Below are 18,249 nucleotides of genomic sequence, written 5' to 3' on the forward strand. Positions count from 1 at the left end.
TGTGGAAATAAGACAATGAATGCTTCTCGATTTGAGAGCGTTTGCAAGGGGATTTGTGTTTTGTTGGTTTGTGGGGAAATGATTCGATCCCCATTAATGAGGTCTGCCCTTACTATTTATAGTAGGGAGAACTGTACCTCAATTAGGGTAAAATGACACGTGTCGCAAAGGGATTGGGCCTTTACTGACCGTTGCAAGCTTGACACGTGGCAGGCCTTTATTGGGCCACGTGTCTTAGGGTATTTTTACCCTAAACAATGCTCATAGTTTTTTGTTGAATCCCAGCTAGATCAACCATCTTCCCTTCAAAAACCCAGGCATTTCTTCGCAACCATATACCCCAAAGCAGACTCCAGAACACGCTCCACCATTCAATATCAGTGTGCACCATCTCCAGCTCTAAGCACCACTCAACAAAAGATCCAACCTTAAAAGTGCTAAGATCGAGTCTTAGTGGAGAAGTATACCAAACGCTCCCCTGTTACATAATGCAAGAGTATGAAGAATTGTCTCTAGGGTTTAAGCATAAAAATCGCGAAAACCTAATTCATGAATAAAGTAAGTTTGTATTGAATTTCAGCAACTTACGTAAAATAATCGAATTTTGAAAATAAATTAGATCACAATATTGATAAACTTACTTCAAATTGGTATAGAATTTCCCCAAAAACCACTGATCCGAGGAGAGAGAAAGGAGCAAAAAGTTTAGAGAGAGAAAGAGATGTTGAACTTGAAAGCTAAGAAGAATAGGAAAGAGAGGGGGTGTATCAGATTCACAAAATTACAGAATTGTCATTACTATGTTCTTTTTAAACGATTAGATTTAATTTGATCAATGGTCTACATTTGTTCTCATATATATGTATTACATACGATGTGCTATTACGATGGCCTCGCCTTTTTAAAGGTTTTAAAGATACATAAATTACAAGTGCTATTTCAAAAAATTGCACCTACTTATCGCGTGTTTTAAGATATACGTTTATAAAATTTTGACTTTTCAGAAATTTGTCCATTTACACCATCTTAGAGTACGCCACGACATAATTAAAGATGAATCAAACTCTAAAAAACATGATTTTGATGTTTCTAGATACAATATAATTTATACATTTATTCCTTTTTTCTTAAAGATAAAAAGTTGTGAAAAAAAAAATCTATTCTTTACACTTACACAAGCGTTCATTTTAAATCTAGAATTGTCGCCAAATATAATTTTTTTTTTAAAATTATTGTTTTAAATGTAATTAAATTTCTCTATACAAAACCGTATTTTGTTCAATAAATTAAATTACTTTTTTTTTATCATTTTTTTTGTACTAGTGTGGTTTTAACGGATCGAGAAATCTCTAGACCACTTTTTTGCAATTTGATTAAATTTTAAACCGTCTTTTAACCATTTGTTTTAAGGATAATCTTGCTAACGAACACCCTCGGGACGTTAAATAAGCATTTAATTAAAATATTTTTTAAAGTGGTATTATGGGAATACATGTCAAAATCACGCATCGATCGGTGTAATTACTATTCATTTTAGTTTAATATTTCTACTTTTAGTTATCTTATCTAACGTCCCAAATTCGTTAGTTTTTGCCTTGTTTTAATTTAATTTGAGTATCAAACCACTTCATATATAGTAGATAGTGAACAACCAAAGCCTTGACATAGCGCCTCAAGAAATCCCAATAGATTTCAACGAAATAAAAAACTTAACTACAATTGCATTTCAATCATAGAATCTTATTGGTGTTAATCATTTTGTAACTTTGTTGAGGAATATCATTACAGACTAGCTTAGTTTCCTTTGTCTTTGATGTGACTTATGTATACTTGAGTTTAGACACTAGGGTTTGTCATCACAGATTTTTCCTATCTTTGTCGTTTCTTTCCACTGGATGAAAGTTGCAAATTATTTGAATATAAAAGGGACTAGTTGTACAATTTGCAAAATAAACATCAATTACATCACTAACAACTGGTTTCAACCTACTAAAATCTTAGTCAAACTTTTGTTGTATTTTAATTCTTAGATAAAATAAACTAATGTACAATAAATAACATAAACGTTTGATTAAACATCATAACATCTTACATACTTCGTATTAATGGGAGAGAGATACAATATAATAATATACTTATAATCTACTCTATATTCTATTATGGACTAGTTGCTTAATTAAAAGTTTGTTTTATTTAACGTATTTTATTTGAACTTACTTATCATTTCATTTGTTTACATTAGAATATCTTTCATTCTACTTATTTGAACTTATCAACATATAGTCATATATTAACAAAAACTCGATAAATTAGTGTATAATTATATTGTTGAGGGGTGTTATCAGACTACTTGTATACTCTTACATACTAGAAAATATATGTGTGATATATTTTCCATAAATATCATTAACAGAATAATATATTTAAGATTATTTATGTTTAAGATATTATTTAGAAAATATATATCTTTAGGATTTATGATTATGCTAGTTTATCTTTTAGGAAGATTGTTTCCTATCTTATAAGCTAAGATTTTGTATAAATATTCAATAATAAACAAACCATTCTATTATCTCTTTCACCCTAATTTGTCACCTACTCATAGCAACCTTATTAAACATTTGATGATGTAATAAAAAGGTGTATGCACATTAATTAATTTAAGCCGATCCGACGACAAAGATTTTTCTACCATCTACAACAATTCTTTCCATTGGATGAAATTAAAGGTGCTACTGGAGTGAATAAAACAAGACTATCTATACAGTTTACATGCTAAACATCATTAACAACTGGTTTTAGTCAACTCTTTGTTTCACTTTCTTTCTAAATAAACTCATGTACATATATAGTATCGGATCAGGGATCTATCATAGATTCATAGATTTAAGATATGACAACTATCATTTCATTTGTTAATTTAGAGCCTATTCTATTTGACTTATTTTTTATTTAAGTATTCGAACTTATTTAAATTAGTTTAACATAAATTGAAAGCTATTAAACTCATGTTATACTTATTTGATTGTGTAAAATTTTAAAACGTGTTTTGTTTGAAATTAGTCAAAATAAATTGAATAAAAGAAGTTGTTTAGAGTGACACAATGTACTATCAACTTCTCAGTTAGAGGCGTGAGTTCATTTAAATCATTATCAATGCGTAGGCTTGCACATCTAAGGGCATGTCATATGCATATGCATGTGAGGCGTGAGTACGCACATAGCCATGCATAGCTTAGGCACACCCAATTTCATGGAATAAAAATGTACGCTTAAGCTTTTATATGTGCCACATCACTTGACATTAAGATAATTTCAATTGGATTTAATTTAGGATATACACAAAATTGGAGAATAAAAAACCGACAACTCTCAAACATAGCTTAAGATTATTTTTTTTATACCTATCATTAATTAAATACTAAAATTTATGTATAATTGACATCAACATTCAAGATTTTACATGAACATCCTATTAGATCAATTTATTATCCGCTTCTACTTTCACCACTTGACATTAAGATAATCCCAACAAAATTTAATATCAATATGTACAAAATTGGAAAATAGACATAGACAACTACCAAACTAAAAATTAAAAATCATGTCATATAATTAATTAAAATTTATTTAAACTTGACATCAACATCTTATATCCTACTATACTATAGTTAACCATGCTGTTATCCTTTAATTTGTAATTTAGGGAGAACAACTTCTAATTAAAGTACCATGCACTTGATGAAGTAACACGTTATTAATTAAGGTATATATGAAGCCATCTGTATATCTCAAAGCTTCAACCTTAATTTGTTGAGCTTTCACGAGTTATATACACAAATATAGTTGGAAATTATAAAGTTTTTACATAAATTAAATATTTGGTCATACCTTTTTTTAATTAGGTGCCAAGATATAAGTGCAACTAGTACTTGTCAACTTTAGAATTCTACACACCGAAAGCTGTGATTAAGCTGTATATCTCACATGAATTGGCTTGGCTGCTATACATTCTCATCAACTAATTGACTGCTCAATTAGGGAACACAACATCACCAGTGATCGAGAAAGAGCTATCTCACTGAAGAAGCTAGTATGCTTTTCGGTGACGATTTACATCCTCATTTATTTAATTATAATTGCTACATTTATTTGAAGTTCACGTTCAATAATGCATAATTTATATTGTCCAAATATTATGAATAACATAAATGATAAAAGTTGTTGCTTAAAGTTTTTTTTTTTTTTTAGAGAGCCACAAGGGTGAGGGTGATGAGAATCGATACCAGGATCTCCTGAAAATCGAGAAGAAACCCCTAATCACTTGATTTATCCCCCACTCTTTATTAATTGGGTAATATATCTAAGAGGCTAAAAATATTTTAACGTAAAATGGCCACTTATATTGATTGGGTAGGTTATGAAATCATCAAATAGCTAACATTTGTAACCTAGCCAATGATCATGAAGCAAGTATTTTGAACAATACTATAATATAAAGTAGATAAAGCATCTTCAACTCCAATACTTTTGTAACAAGTGTGTCCCTACTTGTGGCTATAATAAAACTAGAAATATCATCTTTGTATTTGATTCAAGACATAACTTTTGGTTGTAAAAAGAAAAAAAGACATAAAATTTATTCGCATGGTTCACATATTGATCGATATGTATTTTGACAACAAAAGACAGCATAGATAGGTCATTAAACTTTACTAGTCATAGATTTGCAGTAATATTTGCCTTCTTACCTCTACCACGTATCAAGCTAATAGGTCCCGCGTCGTCTAGCTCACGAGAAAGACAACAACAAGGTCAACAACTTTGTAGTCCAAGTATCAGTCTCTTTATGCCGGAATACACCGTAGTATCTAACATTTTGACTTGTAGTTATTTAAAAGATTTTAATATAGTCAAAAAAATTATAATTTTAGCGTCAATTTTTATATTATTGAGAGGCTACTTGAATTGAATTGCTATATTGATGGGTAACTTATAATATTTAAATTTGCATAATAAAGGCATGACTTATATATAGTTGTATGACTTGTTAAATTGTTTAAAGATGAATATCAATCTCAACTAAGATTAGTTGTCTTTTTACTTAAATTAGTTAAATGTATTATACATAACCAGCACAAAAACTTTGTTAGCAAGACATCCTCCCAAAGCTATTTACAAGATTAATAAACATAATAATACTTTTTAAAATAAATTATAATTCAATGTCTCATGTTAATTAATTGATTGGTTAATCAACTTAATTATTTCATACAAAATAAGTTTAGATTAATTCAAATTAGTTCAATTAATTTAAAAAGTTTCAAATCAGATTAATTCAAATAAAATAAGTTAAATCAAATTGCATCACCTAAGTTCCTACTTCATTAGAAGAGGCGAAATATATAAAGTGAAAACGACACATGTAATCACTATAATAAAAAAAATTAAAAAAAAAACAAAAAAACTTCACATATATATACATAATATGAGTATATATATACCGTATAAATCTTTAGTATAAGGTGGGCTGATAGCAAATTATCAATCAATTCAAATATCAAACGATGGTATTCTAGTAACTTTCCAAAATCCCATACAAAAATGGAAAACGAAGAGAGAGAAAATCATAATCTTCATCAAAATCAGCATAATCTTCATCAAAATCTACTATCACCAAAATCACAAAAACAAACCTTACAATATGAAGATGATGAATTAAAAAGTCTAAGAATATTTCTAACATGGGCTTGTGTTGATCAATCAAACCCTTGGAAAACAAGCCTATCTTGGTCCGTTTTCTTCTTGTTTTGTATTGGTGTTCCAATTTTATCGCATTTTGTATTGTATTGTTCAACTTGTAAAGATGAAGATCATCTTCAACCTTTTGATTCCATTGTTGAGCTTTCGCTTTCGGCCATTTCTATTCTTTCATTTCTTAATCTTACCAAATTTGCTAGAAAACTTGGTCTTAGGAGGTTCCTTTTCCTTGATAAGCTCTATGAAGAGAGTGATCGGGTTCGGTTCGGGTACTCCAAACAACTTCAGGTACGTTCTCAATCATCTAATCTTATTAATTTTGCTAAATCCCCTGTTTTTTAAACAGGGGATTTAAGAAATTTGGTAAAATATAAAATATACCTATTTTTAGTAATTAAATTAATACGTGCAAAATAATACGAAGTAAGGTATTTATTCTTTAATACAAGGATTTTATATTGATGTGTTAAAGTTGGGGTCTTGGGGATATGATCATCATATTTTTTTTATTCCTTTTTGTCTAAATTTGGGTTTATGGGGTGTGGAATTTAGATTTTTTTTTTTTATCGTTATTAATAAAATTATATTTTAGTTTATCATAAATGATTAGGGAGTGTGGTTTAAACAAGTATTTAATTTATATGAAAGCTATTTTTATGATCTTAAAGATTGTAAATTTGTCATCAATGAGATATAGTCTTATGATTGATGAATAAGATACTGCAACTGTACAAGTATTATGATTTTGGTTTTGATTAAGATTATATGATTGAAGTTTATCTGATTTTGTGGTGTGATTATTTTAAATTTTCTACCTGGTGGTCGGTGGAATTCCTCCGAAAACTCTGGGTCTTATGTTGGAAATTATAGTTGTTAGTGTGTATTTGAAGAAATTGAGTCATATTTTTCCATTGAAGCTAGGTTTAGACTGGGATGTTGATCGAGATTGGTAAAATTTGACTAATTTCGAGTGCATTTCTTATAATTTTTACTACATAAGAGGGTTTTAGGTAAGTTAAATAACCGTAAAAGAAAAAAAAGGTAAGGGAGATAAAGACACTATTAACAATAATGAGCAAATCTATATTAACCAGAGCTTCTAATCTAGAGCCCTCAAAATTGAGTAATACTATGTAATAAAATAGTGCATTCAATTTTCATTTTACGAAGTATTCTGTTTCAAGTTGATCAACTGTTACATAAGTTTTGTCATTTATATCCCTTTTTAATTCGTGGGGCATAGAAGGTAATCACTTTCGGCACACCTTAAAAGTAAGAGATATTTTGAGATGAAAAAAAAAATAAAGGACAAGAGTAATCTATATTGAGATAGGAATGTGTATGTTTCTATTTACGATTAGTATATCCGTATATGCTTCCCCAGATTAATCAATACAATTATACACAAGTGACATACTTACACTACTCACCTAAGCACAAGCTTTGCTAGCATACTTGGCCATGTCGGCATAATATACGAATGGACGAGATGTTGTGTGACTTATTTTTTGATAAAGTTGTGTCAAATTATTAGAAAGTATACATTCGACTGATTCGAGATCATGTAAGAAATTGCCTTGATGAGGAGGTAGTAGAAGGATCATGGGTATATAGTAGTTTTCGGCAACTTTAGCGCATTAAAGTAAGGTTTTTTTCTAGCAAAAGCAATATGCAAAGAGTTGAGAACAAAGCATATTAAGCAAATTGTGCCTTTGTCGTTTATGCTTATCATCATTCCATCAACCTAATTGTTTCAAGTGATTGAAGGAAATAGAATTAAAGAATGCAACTTTTTAATCAAAGTCATTGTCATATACCCATCCAAAACGAACACGAACTATTAGTCTGATTAGCTAGGCAGATAGTTCTTCTTCTTAGGTTTAATATTAGCTTTCTTTCTTTTAATTTGCTCTTTATACTACCTAATGCACCAAATTTTAAATTACAAATAATAGTAGTTTTTAGACTTCTAGTGGCCTTGGTGATAATAAGTAGAGCAATCCGTGAAAGATTAATATTCAAACTTGACACGGTCATAATTGAATCAACTAATCTTGACTCGAGCTTGAATATATTACAAAAGCTTAGTCAATACTAAATTTATATCATCTCAAAACATTGTTGTTTAGTTGAGTCAATAGTCAATACTAAATTTATATAAAAAGTGAATTTCATTGACACGTGAAAACTATAATGAAAAAGTATTTAAGAGTTTGACTTTAAATAATTTCACGAGATTTTCAAATTCAACTCATTTTGAATAAAAATTGAGCTTAAGTTGTACAAGTTTGGAGTCGGATTGAGTTTAAGTTAGCTCATCTTGTGGTAGATTTGTATTGCTACTATCAAGTTATCAACCCTCTTAATTTATATCAATGTTCCTTAATAATTATGGCCTAATTGCCTTCATATATACCATTGATTAACTAACATATTGCATGTTAATATTGATTAAAAGTTGAATTAATAAGCATTAAATCCTTTGTTATTGTTTGCAGAGATCAGTCAAAATCCTATGTATGTTTGTGGTACCCTGTTTCATTGCTGATACAGCCTACAAAATCTGGTGGTATGCCACAGGAGGACCTAAAATCCCTCACTTTGGCAACCTAATATTGAGCCACACCATTGCTTGCTTCTTGGAGCAATGCTCTTGGCTATATCGAACCTCGATCTTCTTCCTAGCTTGCGTGCTCTACCGTGTTAGCTGCTACCTTCAGATCCTTAGACTCGAGGATTTCGCTCAGGTGTTTCAACTCGAAACGGATGTTGCAATGGTTTTACTAGAGCATCTAAGGATCAGAAAGACTCTGAGGATCATTAGCCATCGATTTCGAACTTTCATTTTGTTCACCTTGTTACTTGTCACTGCTAGCCAGTTTGCTTCTTTGCTAGTCATTACTAAGTCTGATGGCGGTAAAGTTGATGTCTACACTGCTGGAGAAGTCGCGGTAATTATCTTTTCTTTACTTTGCTACGACTTATTTACTATATACATTTACATACTTCCTCTATTTTTTATTACTTGCAACACGTACGTTCCTTAAGGAAATGTCATACGAAGTATTACTTATTATTAATACGGCTTCTACATGTGTAGCTTTGTTCGGTAACCCTGGTAACCGGAGTGTGCATATGCCTAAGAAGTGCAGCAAAGATCACACATAAGGCGCAAGCCATTACCTCCTTGGCTGCTAAATGGCATATTTGTGCTACGATAGACTCTTTCGACGCTGTCGAAGGTCAAACAACTCCAATCACTCGATCATTCTCGCCTCTTACATTCCCCTACTGTACACATACTGAGTCAGACGAGGAGGAGGGAGATGGCGACGACGACCTTGATAACACTAAGATGGTTCCTGTTTTTGCAAACACTATTTCCTACCAAAAGAGGCAAGCCTTAGGTAAGAATACTTTTAACTCCTTGTACTGTTGTACATACAGTATGATCATAACTAAGCAAACTTGGTAAAGATGGTGGGGTTGTGACTTCGAGGTCACGAATTTAACCCCACCATCTACATTTGCTTGGGAGCAGAGGAATTCCCTTACCTCCCCATGTATAGATATAGTCGTTAATTTTTTTTTTGTACCATTGGATTTTAGCTAGAAATGTTAGTCATAATGTTTTCGTATTTTGCAGTAACTTATCTAGAGAATAATAGAGCTGGGATTACAGTGTATGGATTCATGTTGGATAGATCATACCTCCATACTATTTTTGGAGTTGAATTATCCTTGGTACTTTGGTTGCTTAGCAAGACAGTGGGTATTTCATAATTAAGAAGTTTTATGTCACTCTGATTTGATTTCTATTCCTTGTATAGAATTTTATGTCCAATGGCTTAATGAAATGGTACATATCTACATAATATGGTATATTTTTTAAATTGATGTACTATTAGGGGAAGAATTTTGTACTTCGTTTGATTTTTTGTTTGGTACGATATTAGCTGTTGTTATAGAAAATGTATGTTTAATGTAATTTGTATTAGAATAGATCAGGATTACGGAGTATATTGTTTTGTTTCATTATGGTAAACTCGGAAGGAGAAAAAACATATGTACGCAAGTACTAATTTTGTAAGGCACGGCAAATTATTAAATGCAAGATATCTATTTACGAAGTATATGTCTATATATACTATATCTCCAAATTTTAATTTTTGTTGGTCGAAGATCTAAGATCTTTACTTGAATAGTTGAAAATTAAAAGGTGATGCTTCAAATCTTGTACGCATAGCATCCCAGTCATGACAGACTGACAGTAGCATTTTAAATCCAGAATTTGGGAATATTTGGAACATAACTTGTACTTCCTCCGTTAAATGTTAATTGCAACAAAAAAATATTTTATATCTCACAAGTAATACCCATTTGTTGCAATTAATGGAGGAAGTATATGACATCATGGTTGTTAGAAAAATGAAAGTTCAACCACTACCCTTTATATAATACTAATATTTGATATGGGATTTGATTATTTTTTCGTTAGTTATAATTAGAGCTGGCAAAAATTGACACGACAACACGACACGAACCGAACATGAAAAAAACGGGTTAGTGTTAAGGGTTTTCAACACATTTAATTTAACGGGTCAACATGACACGACATGTTTAATTAAACAGGTTGGGTTAGTGTTGAGATTTTCAACACGAAATTAACACGATCCAACCCGCCTAATATAAAAACTCAATAACTTATGAAATTATTGATAAATATATTGAATAAGACCAATATTTTTCAATTCAACACGACAACACAACACGAACCAAACACGAAAAAAGCGGGTTAGTGTTAAATATTTTCGACACGATTAATTAATTGGGTCAACACGATACACGACATGACACGTTTATTAAATGGGTCGGGTTAGTGTTGACCTTCCCCAACCCGTTTAAATTAATTTCCGACATGAAAGACGAACACGACACAACACAATTGCCAAGTCTAATTATAATGATGTGTTGGTTGTATCAAAAGAAAAAAGAAATGAAAAGACAACAAAGCGACAAACTAATATAGGTTCCTATTAATAAGACATGGTCTTGTGAAAATACATTACTAATCTAAATCATTTATCTTACTAACTAAAAAAACGTGTTAATAAAAAAAAAGTGACAAACTAATAGAAGTATATTACATTCCCATGGAATTCTTAGGAAATTGAATATGAGAATTAAATTCCAATGAAATGCAATTGCCTATAGAAATCAAATAAGTTTTTATGTCAACCAAAACACACCTTAGAATATATATTGGGTTCACCTTAATGTATATGAAGTATTTTTACTAATTTTTCATTTTTTTTCCCCAAAATTTTACTCCATAATTGATAACTAAAGATACTAATGATCAAAGAAATACTTAAAAAATATACGTGTTCATACCAAAATGATGCAATTATAGTTGACACGTTCACTTTTTTCATAACTTTGACCATTTCTTTTTTTATTTTTATTTTTTGATTACTATTATATTCTAAAACAAAATGTTACTAATATCGAGTATTAAGTAAGTTGTTAAATTTAGCGTAATCTATACTATTAAAATACAAAGTATAAGTTTTCACGGAGTATTATTATTTTTACTTAGTAGAAACAAAAAACTCAAGATTCATTTTTTTAAAGCTAATTCATATTCAGGATCAATTCTGGGTGGTTAAATTTCAATCCCCTCCCACTTATTATTACGGGTCTCAATCACCGTTACACCAACGGCCAATTATTCATGGAAGGATTATTACTTTATTACGTAGTTGAAAGCCAAAAGGTCAACTTTGGGATCGCTTGTCAAATTATTTTTAAGAAAGGGCAATCCCGCCCCGCCGGAAAAGCTGAGATAAATAACACTCCACCCTTCACCGGCGACTAGAAACTTATTAGGGGATCAACAACTCCAGATCAATTCCAGATTTCATTCAATATTTAAAGGTATTATTCTCTTGAAATTCTTCAATATTTTTTTGCGAATTAGAATCGTTCAATTTTCACAAGTTATTGCGATTATTTTGTCAATATACTCTCAAATTACGCAACTTTGTATTATTTCATCGCAGTTGATGTAGATTATTGATCAGTTTCTTGGGATTTGTGTAATTTCTTTCAATTTCCTTGTTTAATTTTGATTAGAATAACATCCATAGCTCCAATATCCTCGATTTTGTTTTAGTTTATAGGAATAATTTATTTTTTAGGGATTGCAAGTGAACAATGTCGATTATTGGCGAAAATTTGTATTTGATTCTTTAATTTGATGCTAATTTATCGTATTTTGTCTAAAAGTATCAGAATTTGTCTAGGTTTTATCTTGGAATATGTACTATCTTGGAATTTGTATTGGATGAGTTTGGTTTATGGTTGAATTTGTATTTGTATGCAATATTTCATCAATTATTCAATTTCCCATAGCTCAAAAGTGAACCAACCGCTTAATTAAAGTCCAACTTATCTAAGGAAGCGAGCATCAACTAAATCAAGCTAATCCTTATTGCGCGTGATAGTTCCGGTGTTGGAATACTTTGACCTGTAATTTTCCTAGTGTTTATTGTATTCCTCTGTGGATAATGAATTATACAAGAAATGATAGATGCTCTTCATGAAGGATATGTTTAGATTCTGGGGAGGATCCTTATGTGAGTGGGTGACTTTATACAATTTCAGAGGTTGGATCATCTTACTCAATTTACACACCCCTTGGATATGATGTGTTTGTATTGGCTCGCTAAGGATTGTCTATTTTGTACTTGTGTTTTTTTACTTTTTAAGCTGAAGTATTGACAGCCCAGTGCCGTATAAATGAACTAGGATGAATTGTTTGAGATGTCAGGGAAGGAAAAAACGATCTTTAACGTGAGAAAACATAGTCCAAAAGAAGGAAATGGATAAAAATAGGTATTTTTATTAGATGCAGTAACATATGTAAAAATAGGGGAAGTAAATGGGGGAAAAAAAGTATGCTAAGAAGGCCTAAGAGTGTCGAAAAAGGTTCTTTCTGTGTTGTTATTAAATATGCTACATACGCATTATATCATTTTGGCCTCTAGGTCCAGACATTCGAAGTCACATCTTATTGTCCTTCTAACTCTATATCATTTTTGTTGGCCCTCTTCTATGTGGGATAGACATGCATGTTTTCTTTCCTCACTATCCTCATCTGTAACATACTTGTAGTCTCAACATGTTTCCTTTTGAGAATTATTATGATTGGTTTTTGAGCTGGCTTAGTTGATATTTGGGTTCTGATGTCATCTTTCCATTGATCAATTTGTAAGTGTAGGAAAAGTAACCAAGAAATTAGGACAATCTTCTCTCAAGAGTGTAGATCAACTTGTAAGGGTTGATGATACATAACATAAATTAGAGGGCATTTTTTTTACAGTATGAACATTACTATTCCTGGCAGATTGTTATAGGCTTATAGGTCATCTATTGGTCAATTCTTTGAAGCACCAACTTGGTTTGCAAGGATGACAATTTGCAAAAGCAATGTATGTTGACATTAAGATGTTTTGCCGAAGGATCAATCTTTCATACTTCGTATAAACTATTGCTTTACTGGGTTGGGATTGTATTTTTTTAGTATTATGTGTAAGGTGTAGGTGTTTACCTGGGGCCTGGGGGCTTAGTGCATAGGTCTCTTGGTTTGATTTGTTTCATCCTTATTGAGTGTACGTGACATAATTTTTGTTTATCATACTCTAATAAATTTGTTTCTGATAATCTGCCAATTGCTTGCTTGCATCGGAAATGATTATTTATATACGGATTATTTTCCAGCATCTAACTTTGTATTACTCTTTACAGGATATAAATGGCTTCTACTTTCCGTGCTTTCTTGAACAGTCCTGTGGGTCCTAAAACAACTCATTTTTGGGGCCCTGTTGCCAACTGGGGATTTGTTGTTGCTGTATGCTTCTTTTACTTGAAAACATATAAATTACTTTTGTTGACTATAGATTTTGCAACTTATCGTCTGTGTTTCTGATGGAGCTGACAGGGACTTGTGGACATGAATAAACCTCCTGAAATGATATCTGGCAACATGAGTGCAGGTTAATATCTGTTGTTGCAAAGCAAGTCTACGCTTTTAAGCATGCTTTGATAGTCAACTGATCAACACTGTTTGTTGGTGTTTCAGCAATGTGCGTTTATTCAGGATTATTCATGAGGTTTGCATGGATGGTTCAGCCTCGTAACTACCTACTTCTAGCTTGTCATGCTTCAAATGAGACTGTTCAACTATACCAATTTTCCCGATGGGCAAGGGCTAATGGGTAAGGGTTTAGAAGAATTTCGTTGTTTTATAATATGTTTACCATGTTCGACTTTGATTGTAAATGCTTGCTTTTTTTTTTTTTTTTTTTTATTTATATTTTTTATTATTTCGGCTGTCTGTTTTCCAACTTGCCTCCTTAGTTGCCCTCTTTTAATCTTCTATGAAGTTGGTGCTTTCCCATTTTTAAGAAGGGTAATAGTAGGGGTGCTAATCGAGCGAGTCGATCACGAGCTAAGGGGTGCTCGACTCGACTCGAAAACTTTTTTCATGTGCTCAACTCGTGATTGCTAAAGTTTCGAGCCAATAAAATTTGCTCGACTCGTGCTCGTTAAAGTTTCGAGTCGAGTCGAGTAGCTCACGATTTGCTCGTTAAAGTTTTAGCCCTTTTAAAATTATAGCCCTTTATTGTTTTTTTTTCACTTTATATAGTTTTCTTTTATTTATTATTAAAGATTTACTCTTTCTTTTTTATAATATATATTAACTCTTATTAAGTTTCAAATTTGTTCATGGTAATAACTTTGTTTGTAAATTTTATATTAATAAAATATATTATCGAGTTGCTTACAAGTTTATCGAATCGAGTTAGAGCTTGCTCAACTCGTGCTCATTAACATCTTGAGTCGAGTCGAAATCGAGTCGAGCCAACTCGAGCCGAGTTTTGACCGAGCTTTGACCGAGTCGAGTCCGAGTTGCTCACGAGCTGTCAACTCAATTAGCACCCCTTACTGTCGTGGGAATTAGATTGATTTAGTCGATAATTTCTATGTGAAACATTAGTAGGCTCAAAAATACATTATTGCCCAGTTTTTGATAATAGTCAATGGAGCTGAACTGGGTTGAGCAGTCTAGCCAATCTCTTGCTTCCCCTGATAGCTTAGAACTTTAGAAGTTAGAAGTCCGTTTGAAAATGTGGTATGGTCTATATGAGAAGTCCAGTTGAAAAACAGATTCGGTCTCATATTATTTGCTATCAGTCTATGGAGTCATTGAACTTGTAAGTAGCAACATTTTAATAGCTATGATTATGGATCTAGATTATTAGACTTGAAAGTTCATCCCCTTGGTGTTGGAAGCTCTAATCAAAGGTGTGGATTGCTCATTATTTTAGTTCAATTTTAGGAAATGCAAACCACATTAATAAGTAATAAAGTATGCCCAACCCATTCAGATAGGCCAAATTTTGTGATACGGAGTATCTACTTGGGTCTTGATCGGTTGAGCAAACTGTAATAAACTACGGAGTACTTGTTTATAGTAACCTCTTGATCATGAAGAGCAATCGCATAAAGAGTGGATATATTATTGTGAGGGTTTTTATATACAGTTTTGAAATTGCTAGATAATATCTAACGCTGAAACTATCTCTGAAAATAAAGATATCCTGACTGGGAGATCTTAAGAACTAATATTCGTCTTATGAGTACGGGAAAATTTTAGAAAAATAAAATTGGTCATTATTTTTGGCTTACAATTATACTGAACGTTCCAGCTCTAGGGCCTCCAGCAGTGGACAGTGGTTTCATATTAATTTGTTATCTTTTGCTCTTTTTAAACTGGGTTCAATAATTCAACCTAACATATTATTGATCTATTATGCTAGGTACTTGTCACAAAAGAAAGACGAAGATACGCCATCAAAGTGATTTATTGGATTTGCTGATCTTCATTTGGCGCTTTTGTTGCATTAATTATGTATAAGTGATTGAATCATACGCTTGTACACCACCTTATCATACATTGAAGAAAGATTATGATCCCATTTTACAAACCTTCAACTTTGGCAACAGATAATTGCTGCTAATTCTTGAACAGTGCAGCTTTTCTGACACGTTTGATAGAGTTGAAATGTTCATAAATCATAATGTTTTGGTTATACCCTTGTTCTTTTTTTATTTTTTATTTTTTTTATTTATTATTTTTTATTAATTTTTTTTTATTATTATATATATTTTTTTCGGCCAAAATTGGTTGATGGCAATTATCTACTAGGGGTGAAATTTCGGTTTGCGATAACTGTAAAGGTCATTACAACAACCAAAATATCTCCATCTTAAGCAGACCCCCCAACTTGGTTTGGGGGTTATAGAGCCTCGATGTTAGTTAAGCATTCTCATGAAGGAAATATGTTTAACAATATCATGACCTTGTATGAGAATACAAGGCATGGTTTTGTCAGATCACAAAGATTTTATCTATTTTAATCCTTAGGAAATGGTTTCGTCCCTTAGGATAATGCATACGTATATTGGGTACTCTCTGTCATCTCAGCAACATTCGACTTTTAATTGTATGTTTGAAAATATCTTGCACCACACGGAAACATCATCACCAACTTTTCCATTCTATCAATGGTTCCATCGCATGTTTAAGTGTAATTTGGTAAGCCTTTTTTGCATTCACTCGTAATATTCTAAAGGTAAATATCGTTAATGACCTTAGTTGATGTGTGTAAGGTCTTCTTATGCCTATAGACTATAGTAACTTATGTTACTTTGCTTTCCTTTCGTTGTTGTAAACTTAGTTAATTAATGTAATTTTAGCCGTTTTCAAAATAAAAAAAAATTTAGAAAATCTTACAAACAATTGATAAAAGCTTTGGTGTGTGAAAATAGTATTTACGAAATGGAAAAATAAAGAAAAACTAATACCAGTATTTTTTAAAATAGGTTTACTTTTTTTTTTTTTTTTTTTTTTTTTTTAAAAAATAGGTTTACTTTAACTTCTTATAAGGTCCGCTCTGTCCCATAATTAGAGGATCGTATAAACATCTACCCGTTTATTTATTAGACGGATCTAACCCATTTATAAGTGTGGCGGGTCAATGGCTTTTAATAGGGCTCAAACCCTGCCTCTCTATCCATTGAAGCGAACTCAACGTTCTCCATTGAATCGCAGTTCACGTTCTCCGTTGAATCGCACGGCGCCTTCCAATACTTGTATCCCCCATTGAAGCAGCTTCTGATGTAAGTTGTTTGTTTTTGTTATCATCATATCAATTTCATAATCTAGGGTTTATCTTTGATCTAATCTAATTTAATTGTCAGTGCATTAAGTGTAGGGTTCGAAAATCTCAACTATTGTTTCTACATTCTAAGATTATGAAACATCATAACCAGCGATTATTTTAGCAGAAAAGAAAATTATGAGCTTAATTTGATTATTGAATCAAATATCCCTAAATTGTGTATTTTTGGAGATAATTGAATCAAATTTGGTTGCTAATGTGTTGCACTACCCTTTAATGTTAGGATTCTAAGTATGATATTAGGAGGATCTGTTCATTCAAGTTTGAAATTTTTAATGGTTTTTGGAATATGGAGTGAAAAAAAACGAAAGTTAATACTCTTATGATGGCTGATTTCTCTATATGTTTGTGTAAGTAAACAAGGGAAATGATAATAATGACGAACCAATGACACAGGATTCTTTAACAATCTTGAACAAAAATGCATCCAATTCACTAACATAGTAACATCTTTATCTGTTTGCATAAATATAATCAATCAATAAATCAAAGCCTTAATCCCATATGTGGAGTCGGCTACATGAACCAAATATGATTATTCCGTGTGTTCATCCACACAAATCTTCTTCCTCCATCCCTTACGATCCAATGGGTCATCCTCGTGCAAATCCATATACTTTATATCCTTCCTAACTCCTATCAACCAAGTCATTTTCACTAAGTTAACGAACAAGCGTAAACCAAAAGCCTCTATATTACAATCTCCTTGAGCATCATTTTTTTAGTGTTATCCCAATAGAGCTCAGGTGAAGCAGAATGATTATCATTCTCACATAATTCTATGATGATCATCTTAGAAATGGGAAGCGAGAAAAAGAAAACTAATGCACTTATATCTGATTACTCTACGTATATTATTTGAGCAAGCAAAGAAGGAATGAAGAGTGAAAAGTTTATTTGGTATTACAAAGTTAGAGCAAACTGCATTGTAATCTTTCCTCAATCTCGCCTCACATCATATCAAATCAAATAAACTTCTTTTTTTTGTTTTTTCAATTTCTTTCAAGTCTAAGCGTGCCAGAGAAGAAACTGTTTTGTTCAGGATGTATTTGTTTAGGATTGGCAAAGGGGTAGAGGTGATGGTGAATCGGATGTATTTGTTCAGGATTGGCAAAGAGTTTTGTGTCATTGGTTCTCCATACTTATCATTTCCGCTCTTTTGTACTGTATGCTTTGTCTT

General features: G+C 31.7%; 2 protein-coding genes across 2 annotated transcripts; both read left to right on the plus strand.

Annotated features, from left to right (window-relative positions):
* Positions 1-5,488: 5,488 nt before the first annotated feature.
* On the plus strand, positions 5,489-9,893 carry LOC110687423. The gene is made up of 4 exons (XM_021864071.1): positions 5,489-6,048; positions 8,259-8,711; positions 8,861-9,167; positions 9,407-9,893. Exons 1-4 carry the CDS (start codon positions 5,605-5,607, stop codon positions 9,541-9,543), a joined length of 1,341 nt encoding a protein of 446 aa, XP_021719763.1. The 5' UTR covers positions 5,489-5,604; the 3' UTR covers positions 9,544-9,893.
* Positions 9,894-11,536: 1,643 nt separating this feature from the next.
* On the plus strand, positions 11,537-15,917 carry LOC110687424 (mitochondrial pyruvate carrier 1-like). The gene is made up of 5 exons (XM_021864072.1): positions 11,537-11,697; positions 13,570-13,672; positions 13,763-13,817; positions 13,904-14,039; positions 15,645-15,917. The coding sequence occupies exons 2-5, from the start codon at positions 13,577-13,579 to the stop codon at positions 15,685-15,687; spliced, it is 330 nt and encodes a 109-aa protein (XP_021719764.1). The 5' UTR covers positions 11,537-11,697; positions 13,570-13,576; the 3' UTR covers positions 15,688-15,917.
* The last annotated feature ends 2,332 nt before the right edge of the window (positions 15,918-18,249 follow it).

This window comes from Chenopodium quinoa, unplaced genomic scaffold (assembly GCF_001683475.1).
Source record: "Chenopodium quinoa cultivar QQ74 unplaced genomic scaffold, ASM168347v1, whole genome shotgun sequence".
NCBI lineage: Eukaryota > Viridiplantae > Streptophyta > Magnoliopsida > Caryophyllales > Amaranthaceae > Chenopodium > Chenopodium quinoa.